Source organism: Columba livia, chromosome 3 (genome assembly GCF_036013475.1).
Source record: "Columba livia isolate bColLiv1 breed racing homer chromosome 3, bColLiv1.pat.W.v2, whole genome shotgun sequence".
In the NCBI taxonomy this organism is placed as follows: Eukaryota; Metazoa; Chordata; class Aves; order Columbiformes; family Columbidae; genus Columba; species Columba livia.
Genome location: NC_088604.1, coordinates 91,654,357 through 91,671,527, shown reverse-complemented (window position 1 = coordinate 91,671,527; position 17,171 = coordinate 91,654,357). Strand labels below are relative to the sequence as shown.

General features: G+C 42.0%; 1 protein-coding gene across 1 annotated transcript in view; it reads left to right on the top strand.

Moving 5' to 3' along the window:
• Positions 1-17,171, top strand: part of LOC110360920 (uncharacterized) — a 145,524-nt gene that overhangs the window by 83,542 nt on the left and 44,811 nt on the right. Inside the window, exon 6 of the mRNA XM_065059775.1 lies at positions 8,238-8,320. Within this exon, the coding sequence (XP_064915847.1) occupies positions 8,238-8,320 (83 nt within the window). The remainder of the gene's footprint in view (positions 1-8,237; positions 8,321-17,171) is intronic.

Here is a 17,171-nt window from a genome sequence, read left to right as displayed (position 1 = left end):
GGACGGCTTCGCTGTTGTTACTGGCTTGGGCCCAGTTTAATACCTCGCATGTAGCTGAATGCAGGAGAGATGCCAAAGTGGTGTTACAAGAAAAACGCTGCTTTAAAATGAGACCCCTAAAAAACATAATTATGTTAATATTTGTTTTAATTGTACACTGTGGAGCATCAAGCTAATAATGAAGAAAGCGAAGGCTTTTTATTTTTGATGGCTTCATGCCTGTTTGCAGCCAGTGGGTAAAGTGCTTTGCCTGTCTAGTAGTCCATAAAGGGTCTGTATGCTTTGCCAACCATGTGCACTATTGTGAGCTAGTGTACCAGACATGGAAAGTACTTGTGTGACTGCTAATGGAGTACTAATGGTGCTGTGACTGATGGTGTTTCTTCTTGGATAGAAGTGGCAGGGACTGTGTTTTTTTTTTTTTTTTTTTTTTTTTGGAGCAGAGTTTCCTTGAGTTGAATTCAGCCTGGGTAGGTGTGGGGGACTGTTTGAGTATGAAGCCTTCCTTGGCAGGAACAGTAGAAGAAAGCAGAAAGAGAAACAAATACAAAAGTCAAGTGGTACAGGCTGAGTCCAAAGCCAGCATCACTTATTGGTACTTCATAATAGCTAATGCAGAGTGACTCTGGCAGGGCAGAAAAGTCCACACTGGGTCAGGGTAATGCCCTGTAGGTGACTGTGTCTAGTAGCGAATGCTTAAAGAAAGCTCATCAATGTATGACCTTTCAGCAGTTGGAGGCTCTAACCTCTGCATCTGGAACACCATGGCCCAGGAAACAATGGACATACCCTTCATCAGTGTGTTTCACCTCTGCAATTCAGAGTGAACTTCTTGTTGCCATAACATTTTGTGGTGAAGAGCACTAGGAGTGATCCTGTTCCTCTAGGTACAGGAAGGATTTGCACATTTGATAGTTCATTGTATGAAAAGTTATTTTTTCTGGCTTTTTTTTAGACTTGCAGCCAGAAAGTGTTACCAGACACTCAGTGTTTGTTTTACCAGGAGGATGATTTTTGTTTTTTAAATCAGCTTCTCCATTACAGGCAGACTTGCACCCAGCTCTGCTGTTGAGAAATCTCATTTCACTTGAGATAAATTTAGCTGGGAGATTGTAACCTCTTGTTAGCAATGTGGGTAGTAATATCCTCAGATGGTAAAACACGATTTGGAAGAGAACATCTGCCTAAGCCTCATACTGTGAAAACTAGCTTTTAAAATGGAATGAGCCTTGAATGACTTTCACTGGACTACTCCAGTTGAACCTGAAGGATCATCTCTGTGTTAACAAGATTACTTTGTTACATCTTGGTTTGGATTTGGTTGGGTTTTGTCCTCTTCCAGTATGCTTCTTTTTCCTTTGGGTACACTTTAAACCTTTCTGGGTACACAGCTGATGTGTCCTTGTGTGCATCTTTAAATGCATCAGTTGTGCAAGTAAATAAATCCTGGTAATAAGTGGGTGAAATCACAAGTCAGTTCATTTCCCTTCCCCCATTTCATTGTAATCAGAAGATGAAGTCACGCCAGAAAATGCAGAGGAGGCTCTGCTATCCATGGCATGCCGTGCCTGCAGTTAGCACACATTTTAAATCACAGTTCCAGAGCTTATTTATACAGCTTAATGTCATATGTTTAAAAATAATGAGTTTATTCAGAAAGATACATTCTCCCCAAAGTGATTAATTAATGGAAGGATATTCATTCTCAGGGTAACAGCCAGCTAGAATGATTCCAGGCCTTCTCTTGAAGTCAGTTACCTGATGGAAAATATGTTCACTCTACCAGGTTGGTCCAAGTTCAATAGCTGGAAATAACAAATGGTATATAGCAAGAAATAGTATTTTTTTCATAATTGCTTGTGCATCTCATTGTAACATGTCAATCATATTCAAAGACAACAAACTGTTCGGGGAGTTTAAAGTTAAAAATAATACGGTTTAGGCAAACAGCAGCTTAGATGTTTTTTGTAGTAAAACTGTTTGCTTTTTGCTAATGTGTATAAGCCTTCCTGAAAAAGCAAGTGACGGTGACATTCTTGAAACCACATGTAGGACTTCACATTCGGTATCATAGTTCCTGACTCTTCAGTGTCTTACCTCAGATTGAATTTAACACGGTAGAAAATGACTGTGCCATAGAGCACTACCACAAAGTTGAGAGTGCTGCCCTTCAGAATCCTCACCTTGGCTTGCAGGCAGCTGTGAAGCTCGGGCAGGCACACTCAGGTGCTCTGCTCTCCCAAGAAACCTTCCTTGTTTCTTCTTGCCCTGTCTTTCAGCTAATAATCATACGTTTGTCTAGACTCCAAATGAGAAGGATCAGATGAACTACAACCACAGTGAAGTGCTTTGCTGGACCGTGACTGCAGCTCAGTATCCCTCCCAGTTTAGTTGTGCTCTTTGATCCCAACTTCTGGAGTTTCATAATAGAGTTATAAAAACACATTTCACAGTGAAACTTGGCAAAGTGACAGCCAAGAAATTATTTTCCTTAGTAATTTTAAATGCATCAGTACAGTCACTGTTAAGATATTCTAAGAAACGGAGGATGAGGGAATAACATTTGAAAACTGTTATTATTGTATTTGAAAAGCTTGATGTCTCGTGTTGATGCTGATGAGGAGATGCCATTTGTCTTTTGTTTGTAAAAAGATCTGAGATCCAGTAATTTCAAAATATTAATGGCACACTGCATGAGCATCAAGTGAACATATTGATTAGGGCTGGGACTGCTCTTTTCCAGTGGATTCATAACATGTCTTGTCTAGTAAAAATTAAAGAAAAAAAAATTAATTGCAGTTATTTAGGCAGCTGACAGACCAGGACTCTGGTGGAGTTGCTCTTCTCTATAAAGTGAATGAAATACACTTGTAAAACTTTCTAACTGAAAACTCATCCAAGGAACTATTCTGATCTTTAGGATAAGTGCTACAAGATTTATAGGAAAGGTCCTTTTTTTTTTTCCTTTTTTGTTTACATAAGTACTGAATTTCTGATACAACTGTTTCTTACTAGCAGTTCAGACAGGAAATTCAAAGCTATGCTTGACCACGAGTTATCAGCTCATTGTCATGGTTTGTCTTTCTGCTTAAAAAAGGAAAAGCTATGATGTCTGGCATGCAGAACTTAAAATTGCGTGGGAGGGGTTTCTTTAAGTTGTACCATGAGTTTATTTGAAAGATGTTTTCAATATTAATTTGAGGTCAGGGGCAAATATACCATTTATGTTTTCTAGCTTTCCTTTGGAAGAAAAATGTCCTGTAGTTATACAACAATAGGTAAAGATCTCTCTAATTGAGAGTGTGTGTGTGGCCAAGAAAAATATGGTGAAAAGATGACAGAGGAGAGGGGGTAGCTGAGAGGCAGCTGTTAGTTTGGGAAAGCATTGAGTGGGAGCCAGTGGGGCCTGGGCTGGTGGCATAGCAGTGTAGGGGAGAGATGGAGGCTGAGGGGGAGGGTCATATATATATATATATTTCATATCTTCGGAGAACCAAAATCCTCCCTTCTACTCTGGGATATACATAATAATTTATTTTTCTTCTGTGGAACTACTCCTACTTCTTGCTTTTCTTAAAATCAGAATCCAGCCCTGTGTGACTAAGAAATTTGTTTTGAGATATTGTTAATTAGTGTTTTAAATAAATAAATAATCAGTGCCATTTCTTGTTTTCTGGTCATGCCTGTAAGATTGGGAGAACCCTACTGATCCACACTGAGGTGATTCACAGTAGCATTTGTTTGTATTCTGAGGACGAGAAAGCAAAACAATCACACATTCAAAGGAAAACATGCTTAATGAATCCACATACATTAATTTGCCACCAATAGAGAACCCTAGTAACTAAATGGATCATTACTCACACAAAGATGATGACTAAAAGCTCTAAAATGCATGTTCTCTGCAGTAAGCATCAAATGAGACAATGCCATGCAGATTTCTATGATTTATGTGTCCATTTTATAATTTTCCAGGCTTGTACCTGATGAAAAAGGAAAAACCTAAGAGATGGCCTCCTCCTATGTCGTCCGCCCATTTTTTGGGTATTGTTTGAAAGAAGATTTCTCAGGCAGATGTTACTTGTTTTGCAGTCATGTTCTTAAAATATACAAGAAATATACAATGAAGACCAGCAGTGGGAAAAAAGAATACCACAGAGTACAGTTAATATACAACTTATTATTTTTAACTGCTTTTCCAAAAGGACTGCACTTTCAATAATAGTCTGGTTTTGTAAAGCATCTCTCAGATACAGACTTCAAAATGTAATAGAGAAATTGTTTTAACGTGTCTGTGGGATAGGTAAGTACTATTAATTCCTTTTTACAGTGGGAGAAAGCTGAACATCAGAGAGCCAAGAATGCTGTTTCCCAGCTTCGGTGTTATGAAAGGGTTGTCAGAGCTGAGAACATTGTGCTAACTTCTGGTCCCTCAGACTGATTTCATCATCTTCATTTCCAGCAGAAGGTTTGGTATAAGTTCATATTTTCCGGTCACAGATTATAAAATAGGCAAAGGCAGGGATGAGTGTGAGATGTGGCCAGTCATTCCTGAAACATGCAATGTGTATCTGAGGTTAGTGGTAAGCTCATAAGTTAAACATTTCATAAACATGTCAGAAAGGTTGTAGCCTTTTTGGAAGTTCCTCAGCCTAAAACTGCTTGATCTACCACCACGTCACTCATCTAGGTTCATAGAGTGTGGGCAAACTCCTCAAGAACATAAGGCCATGTTAATGTTAGTGGGTTTTTTAACATACCACGGGCATGGTATTGATTACTGGGCACGTGTAGTCCAGTTTACATAGCCCCCAGGAGCTGGACACAGAGGAGAATGTGGAGCTGGCTACAGGAGAGCTCACACTGGGGTATGTCCTTCCTCTAGCTGATGGGGTGGGTGGTAGGACCTTCTTATCCGGGCCTACGAGGACATGTGAGCTTTAGCACGCCCCAGCTGAAAGAAAAGGAGAGCGGGATGAAAAGCATCCATTAAAAACTTCAGCATTGGTAAAGATAGAGAAAGTGTTAAAAATACTGCCTGGTACAGGGCTAGGTGAAGGTGAAGAAAGGAGCTGTCCTGTGTATTTTGTATTGCCAAGATTTTTTGGTGTAAAAGTAAAAAATAAATTGAAAAAGAGGAAGTAGTCCACAGAGTTGGCAACAGAAAGGAACCCAAGATAACTGTTCATGTGTTGTTTGGGCTGGTCTCTCCACTTTCACACCAATACCACAGCCTGTGTGTGACTGTGGGAAAGAAAGAGTTGAAGAGGATGAGAAATGTTTTCAAGCAACTTCAACAATTATGTTTCAACAAGGGGCACAATTAGGGAAAAAGAGAAGGCTCCCTCCCACATCTGTTTTTCTCATTCCTTATTTCACATATACAAATTGAAAAGCTGGGAACAGTCACTCTTTGGACTCAGGTGTTACTTTCGTAAGAGTTAGTAGATCTTAGGCCTTGTATTTAATTGGCTATATTAATAATGATTTCCTTTCCCCATACTTCACTTTTCATCTCAACAGAAGAGTGAAGTGTGGGCAAGAGGGCAAGGTAGTTTTGAGTGTTTGTTCCCCAATGCTGGATGCCTAAAAGGAAACAACCTGTTGTAAACAAGTGGGAGGAGTTGCCTTGTCTTCAAGGGTCATCAGATAAGTTCTTAAAGAGGCAAAGAAATAATACATTGATTTTAAGTGTGTAAATTCTTTCATTACTAGTTTAGGCCTCTCTAACACCTTTTAGGAGCTGTGTAGTTCCTTCCAAAGTACGCGAATGCAAAAGCACCAGAAATGTGAAAGTTAGCCATTAGCTTATTAATACCGCCTGGAAAAAAACAAAAGAATTAGCAAACCCTGTGATGGGCAGTTACAGCCAAACCAAATGACTGCTCTGTGGAGTCAGTTGTGCTGCAAACACCAAGAGCGTGCGATAATGTGACCTTTAAAAAATCCCCATATGTTTCATGAATGGAAAAATGAACTAAAGAAGCTGCTGTTGAAGCTTTCAAGAAGCTGGACTGCTCATTTACACATTAACATCACACAAACTTTGTGGGCTGAGCCAGGAGGCAGAGCTGACAGGGGCTTCAGGTTTTCCTTTTATATAAACCTGCACAAAAGCTGGTAGCCGTGGGGAATGCCTGCTGCAGGACACAATGAATAGATCTTTCTGGTCCTTATAAAAATTGGTTTTTACAGTATTATATTGCTTTTGGTGCCAGCCCTGACTGTCAGCAGTGGGTCCAGTTGCAGAGCCAGTACTTGCCACTGCAGGCTGTGGGAACAGGGATCTTAATTATGCTTATAAATATCTCAAGGGTGGGTGTCAAGAGGATGGGACCAGACTGTTTTCAGTGATGACCAATGATAGGGTGAGGGATAATAGTCACAGACTGTAGCATATGAGGTTCCATTTACGCATGAGGAGAAATTTCTTTATTCTGAGGGTGCCAGAGCCCTGGAACAGGCTGCTCAGAGAGGTTGTGGGGTCTCCTTCTCTGGAGACATTTAAAACCCATCTGGACACATTCCTGCGCAATCTACTCTAGGTGAACCTGCTCTAGCAGGTGGGTTGGATGAGATGATCTTCAGAGGTCCCTTCCGACCCCAACCATTCTGTGATTTTGTGCGATTCGGTGAAAAGCCCAACCAGTGAGATGGAGCTGTGCCTGTGGCAAACAGGCAGCAGGAGGGGAGAGCAGAGTGCCGGCCTTTGCTGCTGAGAGGGTCATCACATGCAGGTGCATCCCACCAAAGCAGGTGGGAAAGAGAAAAGAAGCAAGGCACAGTTAATACATTTGGGGAAGGGGAAAATGAGCAATGTGGCAGTGTGCAATATTCAATGTGTGGCTTTGTTGTGCTCACCTGCAAGGCCAGGGACTTTGCACGCAGGAGCAGGGACCACAAGCACAGCGGCTGCAATGCCGCTCTGACAAGCTGTGATAAATGCTAGAGTTGTCAGTGTGCGTGGCGAGTTACCAGGAGCTCAGCGAACTCTTGCGCTTGGAGAGCCTCGTGCTGGGAAGGAAAAATGAGCTGTGAAGTAATAATGATAATAACAGAACTCAATGAGGCAGATGTAATCCGCATTTCTTCAGCTGATCCTGGCTTGCAGCGCCAATGCTGCTTGACAGAATTGTATGCACAGGGGATCTTTTCAAAAGTTCAACACTCGAACTATGGTGTGGCTCAGACTGATCTGCAGCTAAAATACAGCATTGTGTTTTTTCTCAGAAGTCATATTTACAGAGTACTTAAGTGAGGCATGTACCTCAAAACAATTGTCATTAAGAATTAGTAGTTTTGGGAGGGGTTTCCCAGTCATTTATAAAACCTCTGAGTACATTTTTTTGCCCTTCTGGCTTACTGTCAAGAAACCTTGGTTGTGTTAAGCTTCGTGCAAATAGGTATTTGCAGCAAGCCCACTGCAGCCAGAGAATAACAAGTATTGACCTTCTTGTGTCAACAGGAAAGCAAGTGCAAAACTGGCTGTGGACAGATCAAATTTCATTTTCAAAATAAGTATTTGATGTATTCTTTGTGCTTTCAGTGCCAGTTCCCTCCTGCTGCAGCTTGCCTCAACGTAAGACATTGTTGAGATGTCAAATTCTCTGGGATTTTTGGGGTCCAGACAGGCACTGCACACATTTCTTTTTCTTCTGACCCTCAAGCCACCTCATGGAACTTCTTTGGGACACATTCCTGTACCCTTTGGATACTGTGGAAAGCACCCTACAGGTCTTGGACATTCCTGAAGGTGCTCCCAGATTCACTACACCTCACTACACTGCTTGGACAAGAAATGTCTGCAAGCTATAGTGAAATCACTGTTATTTCAGTAAGACTAAGGTAAAACACAAGCAGAAATATTTACAGCATCCACAGTAGGATAAACAGTCAGATATTAATGTGAGACTTGAATGGAAAGAAACATACATGTGCTTGGACCTTTGAGAATTCATCCGGACGTGCCGCCTGGATGGTGCACTCCTGACTCACCCCTCGCTGGGGCCTCTGCCTGTCTTTCCTGGTTGTGGCCACAACTCTCCAACAATTTCCCCTGGCATTAGCTGTCACCACAACAAGCAATTCTACCACCTTCCTGCCCTTACCCACAGAGTCCTACCATGCCACCTCCTCTGTGGTGACCTTGGATGTGCTGGTGGGATTGTGTGGTGGTGGGGGTCAGACCCTCTGTCCATGTTGAGGCTTACCTTTTTTTTTTTTGATGTTGTTGTCAGGTTGTCTTTCACTGGATCACTTCTTTCACTCTGTGGACTGTGAGGCTGCAGGGATACTTGGGTCAACACCACCAAAACAGCAGGTGAGGGGCAGGAACATGTGGTGGCCACTGGGCTGGGGAGGGGACCACTGGTGCATCATAGCTTGAAATGTCTCTGAAATCGTGGCTTCACAGTGAGTGCTTCTGCCTGAAGCATCTCCTTGTTTGGAGCCAAATATTTGGTGTCTGTCCATCAGCAGAGATGCTTGATACAATTGTCTAAATGAGTTAGATGCGTGTAATCCCTGACTGGCTCTTGACTGAGAGCAGATGTGACAGTGATTAGCCACTTTGGGACAGCTTCTTGTCCAGGGAAAGATGGATATGATATGATAGATGGAAATCTCAGAGGTGAGGGAGCCAGCTGCAGGATGAGGTTCAAACTAAATGTGGAGCTTGAACTCTCTGCCTAGCCCCAGAGACTTTCCTCTCTGAATAAAGGTGATACATATTTGCAGCTGCCACATGCTGAAGCTTGCACAGAGTTACAGTGCTGTCTGCTGAGCAGTGTATTTACAAACACAAGCATCAAACCTTGCAAGGTATAAATTGCACTTCACCACACCACATATAATTTAATTGCCAGTCACCTAACCAGCACATCTTTAAGTGCTCACTTTGTTTTCCCACTGGACAAAGGCTTTTTACTATATAATTATAAATTTTGAGGCAGGTTGTTTTTCTCTATGATTTTTCCATGGGTAGCTGAAGTCACATGGGTTCCTAAATCCTGGTCTTGTGGAAATCTGGTAAATCTACTTTCATGTTTGCCATCTAGACGGTACCCACCAATATCATAGTTAAGATTTCCCAGTGAAGCCTAGGGGAGATATGATGTGGACCATGAGTTTCTTTTCTCCTGAGAAAATGTGTGCTTTGAATCTGAAAGATGAAAAAAAGTTAAGGGTAGTGTAAAGATGACAATTATTTCCTTATAAAGTGATTGACCACAGTAAGGTCTGATCAGAAACAGAGGTGCTCTAGCATTTTATTTCAAGGGTGTCGGATTCATAGAGCCTGGCAGGAAATATCTGGGGAGGAGTTCTGCAGAAATCACAGCCCTGGGGTGATGAGTTCAGGTTCACAGCAAATGAGCAGATGCCCACATCTGCTCTGTTTCCCCAAATCAGGCAGGCGAGGCAGCTGGTGAAGTAATGGCTCATGTAAGGCAATGCAAGTTAGAGGTCTAATATAGCAATAACCTCTCAAACAAAAGAAATTATATGCACAGGGAAACAAATCTCAGTGATGTGTGTCGTGTTGGGGCTTTGGAAAATAAATATGAAATGGAAGATGTTCAGAAATTTCTGGGTACATAACTTTTTCTGTTTTAGATGAGTCAAAGTGAAAAGGCAAATGCTGAGCCAAAGGATGCTGCTAGATAAATGAAATCAGTAAAAAAATAGGGAGGTCACAGGGAATTAAATCAGAGTTCTGGTGAAGTCATAACTCATGTCACTGTAACAGGGAAAACAGACCTGAACATTTGTTCAGAATAAAAATAAATAAATCAACACCTTATTTTCTTCTTTCTTTGCAAAGATTCAGCTAATGAGTGACTCAGCCTTATGTAAGAAAAGTCTAGATGGGGCATAATAAACATGAGTCACTATAGCAAATTTTCAGATTTTCTTTGGGACTCTTCTCTACAGGACCTTTGTGCTGGGAAAATGAAAGGGATAGGGAAAGACTTGCGTCAAATATTATATAGCTATAAATACAGATGAGATTATGCAAACCACATTTGCTTCCCTTTGCATAAACGTATGGTAAGAGCAGATGCAAGTCAGTCCTCACAGGAGAGGCAAAGTGTAAGTCTGAAAAAGACCAGAAATACTACAGACACGAGATTTGTGAAGATTTGATAACTAGACAGTGAATTTAATTGCTTCAACCTTTTGGAAAACAATTGACTCTACAGTTGTTCAGTGTTTGATGTACACAGAGATGAGGTGTGTTTGGGGATGCTGTTCCCCAGGTGGGCAGATGTTTGCTGGGGAACCTTTGCACTCTGTGGGAAGAACCACCCATGTCTGAAAGCTGGGTCACAAAACGAATGCTCCTAACCCAGGTGTATTTCATGAAGCCAGGATGGATGCTGCATTGATATTGCTTTTAAAGCTTGTTTATCTATCTGAAAGCTTTGGAGGGTGACAACTCTCTTGTTTCTTTTCTTCTAGCACTCTCCAAGAGCTCTCAGATTAATCAGTTTTCCTTTCCCTTCCCCTTCCAGTCCCCACATCTGGGACCTGGAATATCTCTTTATATTGGAAAATAATAACAAATGGCTTGGTGCATGGCTGAGATATTGTCCAAAGCCTGTTGGTAAAGAAAAAAAACAACCAAACAAACAAAAAAACCCACCCATAAAAAAACACAAAAGGGAAGGGACCTTTTGAAGTGTCTCTCTTGACTTCCCAAATGTTCTCCTTGAATTGGTTGATTACCATTTAGCTTAATGTGAAATGTATTTAATGAATAAATAGATGTTACTTTCATGTCTCAAAGATGGTTCCAAGTTTTACTTGTTTTCTACTGAAAATCATAGTCTCCTAGGCCCAGATGACCGGTGCTTTTGTTGTTGTCTGCCACACAAATTAAAAATGATGGTCTTGTTCTTCCAAGAGAGCCAACAACACCCTCACTGAGTACTTCTTGGGATCAGGCCTGCTGGACAAGTCACCTCAAATAAAAATTCTTTGTCAAAAAACAGCTCTGGAAAGGCAATATCAAATCAATCCATTATGAAGATAAACAGCTGGCAACAAAATTACACAGAAGAGGGTAGAAGTAAAATGGGAAGCACCACTTGGAGTATCCTGAAACAGACTTCATTCTTGATTTTCGTTTGCTTTCTGACTCTGAAGAGCAAATGAAAATATAACTGGTAAAATGAAGTTCCTAGAAAGAAGCTCAAGTTCCAGATGGCTGATACCACCCAGGCACCAGCTGTGGGGAGGTAATAAACTCTGCTTTTAAAAAGAAATAGGCAGTGCCAAGCTGCTATTGCTGCACTTGTATCTGCTGACTTGAGCTGGTTTTAATGGCCTCATGCATCCAGGGTCTGCACAGTCCCTGGTGTGAGCATCCTCCTTCTGATTTCCTCCCGACTATGTAGCATGTACCAGAAGAAATGTTATTTTGGTAGGAGTTAAACCTTTGTCAAGCAATGCCAAGGCGCAGCCAAAAGTCATTTGGGCGCAAGATTTGTTTTCCCTGGAGGCAAGAGCTCACAACACTTCGAGAGAGTTCATGGCAATCTCCACAAGGTGAGAAACTGTTTTGTCCAAATTTTGCCTCATTTTAAACAACTTGAAAGGATGTATTTCTGCCTCCCTGGCCGGGTCATATTAAGTCTGGAAAAAGTGAGGTTTTGAAGACTTATACATCACATAGAGTAGAACTTGCCCTGCTGTTCTTTATTAAAAAAGTTTTCTTTGTTGTTCCCCAAATGAAATAATTGATTTCAGTGGTTTTGAAACAAAACTTTGCCTTCCCACTTTGAAACAGTACTTAAGCATAAAGATTCATGCTTCCCTCTTTGCTGTTTTGTTTTGGTTTTGGTTTTTAAGAAAAGATTTTAACTTTTGGTTTACACTTGTAATTCTAACTATTTTTATTTTAATTTTAACCAAATGATTCAGGCTGACCTGAAATAATGTGTGGTTTTCCTTTCTGCATTGTTTCAAAACAGTATTTTTGTTCACCTCCCCTCTGCCTTTGGTTGGAAACTTAAAGCTAACAATATTTGCCAGCTTTAAGTGAAAATGAGTAAATATTCGTGAGTTGTTGGGTGAGATCTTTGACTGACTTTGAGCATTTTAATCCTACTGAAGTCAAAGGAATCATACTGAGTTATACCAGATGCTTATCTGGACCTCCAAGGGGAATGAAATCAGTGTCATGGATTAAATTTACCATCAATACAAGAATATCTGTTTGCATTAGCAAGAATACATCTGTGTTTCCTCACAGATAAATTTTGTCCAAGTCTTCACTTCTAATGCTGTCACTTTCATCCTGCAGTTTGTGGTTCAGACTAGGAACAGAAGCCTGGCAGGTTTTTGCTGGAGCAATTCTGGAGCCTTTGGGCCCAAGATTTGCATCAGCGTTCATGTGACCCTGGATTTTAAGTAGTAAGTTATCATCTGTTCATTTTGTGTGAAGAACAGGGTGAAACAAAATCAATGGGAAGATAATTGTTTGGGGTTTTTTTTTGTTTGTTTGGTTTTTTGTTTTTGTTTTGTTTGTTTGTTTTGTTTTGTTTTTGCTGTTGTTGTTTTTTTTTATAATAATGGACATGATAGTAAAGAAAAAGAATTGGTTTTGGTCAAAGGAATTTTATATAATGTGGTACTTTGTATGGCCACCAGAATGACCACTGTTATGAACAAAGTGGTGGGGAAAGACTTCCTGAGGTATTTCATTTGCATAAGCAAGGAAACTGCTGCAACTTGGAAAATAAAATCCGTGATTTATGAGCACAAAGAACTTGAAGTCAATATTTTGTTCTCCTTAGTTATTTGATTATGACTTTGACAGTTCCTCTGGGTTTGAGGAGTTACAGATTTTTGGGCTGGCAGCATGCAATGGACTAGTTGATTTCCAGAGCTGTCACTGATCTTTGATTTAGATCTTCTACATTTTTCTTTTTGTAGCAGTTTGTAACCATCAAGCTCTTGCCTGCCTTGGCTTGGTGTGCAGCAGCCTGTCTCCAGGGTAGTTCCAGGATGGCTTGTCCTACATCTTCTAGAAGAGGCCGCAGCCCTGCTTCTGTCTTGCCTTGCTATGACTGAGTTTTAAAACCTAGAAGAACATTACATTTGTGGCTGGACATTGTGCTGGGGCACATGGTGAGCCCCATGCACTCTTCCTAAACTTCTGTTGAATCTATTTTTAGCAGATGAGGCACTGAATTTGTGTCACTTGCCACTGGTACTGGTGAGGATGGTTCTTGCCTGTTTGAGTAACATGAGCCTCTCTTTCACTGTAGCATTCAGCCCTTATCTGAATCTCTGTCAGTTATTTACATGCTTGAAATGATTTAAAATGACAAGCACAGTGGAAACTGTCTAGGATGTATAATTTGCTGTGAATTATTTCAAATTAGAAAAGAAAGTGAAGAATGAGGACTCTTGGCTGCAGTAGCAGCATGGTCTCCATATGTCTGTGTGAATTTCATGGACAAATTCCCTCATAAAGATGAGGTCCTGTGCCGCACCAAGGATCCCTTATCGCTTCCCCTTCAAGGAGCACAGTAGAAGTCCTTTTAGCAGGGTCACATGGAAGCATCCTGGTGGTTTCAAACATCCATGAAAACAGTGTCATCACACTTGCCTGTCTTCCAGGGAATTCCTCACACAAAGCAAGCTAGCTGTAGCATAATTATAGCTATATGGTTGACATAGAACAGTGGGTGAATTGTTTGGGGGCAGATTTTAGTTGGACATTTTGGTGCTGTGTTTCTTAAAGACAATTACAACTTTTTGAAGGGCACAGCAAAACCAAGAAGGATTTGGGGTGTTGTTGTTCCTGGAATGCTGCTGCTTCCTTATTCCTAGGGAATGATAGCGCCAGCTGGCATAAATATCTTTCTCATCCCATTTTTTTTCTCTGTTTTTTTTTTTTTTTCCCCCATTTCCTCATTTCTCCATAACATCCATCTACACTGTGCAAACTGAGTAATGAGACTTTAGCAAGGCAAACCAGAGAGTGAAAGGCAGCTCAACAGGCTTTGGGATTATTTAGAGTTAAGCTGTTATCAGGGTATGTTTTTTTAAAAAAATGTTTTCCTAACAGGCCTGGTACATAAAGAATTTCTGGCTGAATCTGTAAATTCCTGCAGAGAGATGTTGATCCTTTATCTAATGTTTGTTTTATCTGCTCCCTACCAGAGCATATTGCTGGTATGTAAGTAGATTGCTGTCATATGGCCCCAGACAGTTGCTTCATAGAGGAATTCCACAGCTACTTGATAGGGAAATTGTGTTTATTTGTTCCTAATAATGCCTATGCTTCTAGCAATTTGTTTGAGGGAGGCTGGTTTACCTGTCAAGCTACTTACACAGGTACTATTTTTCCACCTGCTAAACTCTTCAATTATGTTAACAGCACAAAGGGATCCAAATCCTTCTTTTAAATAGAGCTGAGATAAAGGAAACACTGAGATGAATCTAGAGTAACAGTCATTTGTGGGGTTTTTTTCATAGTAACAAAAATTTTGAGAAATGGATGCTAGGAATGCAATATTACTCTGCCTGCTTCTTCACCTTGCTTAAAAATCAGCACAAAGACTATAAGATGAGGGAGCACTGCTTCCAGTGGGGTGGGAAGTAGAAGTTTTCCTGTGGGTGTGGACAACTCTGGGTCTGCAGCACTAGTGTAGATATTGGATGAAACTGAGTTTTAGACAGCCTTGTAAATACTCTTGTAACTCCTGCTGGCCGCATGGGCTCATGACCCTGAGTTTGGGAATGGCTAGACCAGGGCTCAGTGCCTGGAGAAGTGAAGTGTCTCAGGCCACTCTGGGTCAGCCCTTCCAGACTTTGGGGTGACCTGGCAAACGTCCCTGGAGCTTTTTGTGGTGATACAGACAGGGCTGGAAAGCTTTCGCTGCTCCCCTCAGAGGTACAAACCTTAACTGGACCAGGAGAGCAGACAGCATGGGTGAAGGTGCTGTACCTGGTGCAGGTGGCCCTTTGGTTTTAGAAACTGCTGCTCAACCCCTGTTTGTGGTCAAGAGCATTCTCTGGAGCACATAGGATAAACAACACTTTTCTTAATTTTACTGGTTTACCAGCTGTGCCTGTGTTATGGTCTTCCCTCAGGAAGGGCAGGGTATGCCCAGAGGACTGGCAGACCTCTACCTCCCGAAGGAGAATTTTGGGCAAGCGATGGTGGCACGCTCGCTGTCCTAGCTTCTGCTCCTTGAAAACATCCTCAGGTGCTAATTTTCTGGGAAAAAACCTGCTCTGTGTGCTTCAAGGGTGCCAGGCTTCAAGTAGAAAACACCAAAGTGATACTGTGGCAGTGAGAGGGACGAAAAGACACCTGTGAAATTGTCCAGTGGGTCAAAGTGATTCTGAGTTGACACCAATGTAATATTTTGGTAATGTTGCTGTGCCATTTCTCTGCCTTTCTCTTTCCCCCTGGGGGAAGCCACAGCCCTCACAGGAGGTCCCTGGGCACCGGACCTGGGCTGACCCAGCTCCGAGGAGCAGGAGGGCTTTGTAAGGTGCACACCCTCTGGGCTCAGTCCTGCTGAGCTCAGGGGAAATTATGTCCGTGGTGAGAAGACTGGATCTTAATGCGCTTCAGAGAGGGTATCTTGTACAATGATTTCCTTAAAGAAACTCTGGCCTTATTGAGCTCTCTGCTGTGTGTGCCAGTTAACAGAAGGGTTGCTTTTGGCAGAGCATGCTTGCTTGTACAAGTCCCACTACCTTTCTGCTCTAAATGGCTAATTTCACAAAGCAGAGCTTTTTAAGCACTAATAGCATTTTTTAAGAGGGTCTCAACAAAGAAAGAGGAATCCCTTAAATATCTGCCTTCCCAGTATCCTGCAGCAATGAGGATACCACCTTGAGAGTTATTTAAAGCAATATATTTTTAATTACATCTTCTAGCTAAGAGAGGCACTGTGATCTTCAGTACAATTCCTTTCAAAGTGACCTTTGCATGGTTGTGTTGTCTGGACAAGCCATAATGTCATTGTCAATAAGGGCACTCCTTGGAAAGTAGCATCACCCATGGTAGGTCTGCTGGCATCTTGTAAACTGCAGCGGCTGGGAAGGTGTTAGTATGGCTGTGCAATGAAACTCTGCTCCCATGAAAGGCACTGGTAAAGCTCCTACTATGCTTAAATTAGCCAGGGCTTTCTCATTTAGTCTTTAGTTGAGGAACATGAGATGAACAGCACAAGTGGGGGCTACACTTCTTCCTTTGCATCAGGTAGGGAGCCTGGTTTTCCTCAGCTGCTGTTTTTGGCCAACTATTTGCCTTTAGGTAAGGCCAGTGGCTATGGAGAGGTTAGCAAATCAGAATAGTACCTTCCCATGGTTTGTACTCCCATTGACAGAAAAAAACGTCAGTATCAGTAAAAGTTTTTGACCTGCAGATTCCTGGCTCCTCTCTAAACACAGTTACCAACTGGTGGTTGTTTCAGGAGCCACTGTGAAATGAATCGGTGATGAAGGTCCCATTCCTGTTGACAGACATCCACCTTACATCATCCACAGCTGGCAGCCTCGGTGGCAGGCACAGCAGAGAGGTCCAGGGCTGAAGGAGCAGGAAAATAAGCAGCAGTCTCATAACAGGATGTGACTGTCCTGCTTCCATGATTCATATCCTGAGCAGCATCCACTGGACTGGTGCAGCCCAGTGACCAGGTCCTTGGCCCACTGGTTTCTCTCTGAGGTCCAGGAGACTTTCTGACATTACTGCTGTTTACGAGGACACTGCTTTTGGCCTGGGTTTTCATGAACTCCTGCTCTTGGCTCTCCTGCGAGATGAAAATTTCTGTCTCGGCAAGGGCTCTCAAAGGGGCTTTTGTAGTGCTGCCAGCATTACCTGGGATTTTGACATGAAAATCATTTAAAGCTAGAGGCTGCTTCATCTTACAGCATTTCCTGTAGAGCTGGCCTGAGCATTCATCAAGAAGAAATGTGGTGAGATTTCCAGTGACGTGTTCATCCAGTGTCCACTTGCACATGGCGCAAATGTCTCCATCCACCTGTGCCACCTTCTCCCTCAGCTTTTCTGTCAAGTTTAGCATTTTCTGGCTGCTTTGTCGAGGTGCTTTAGGGATGGCATGCCACTGGAGGACCAGGGTCCCCTCTAGCCCACCGACACCTCTTGCTTTCCTTTCCAGCATATGTGTGCCTTCTGGGTAAAT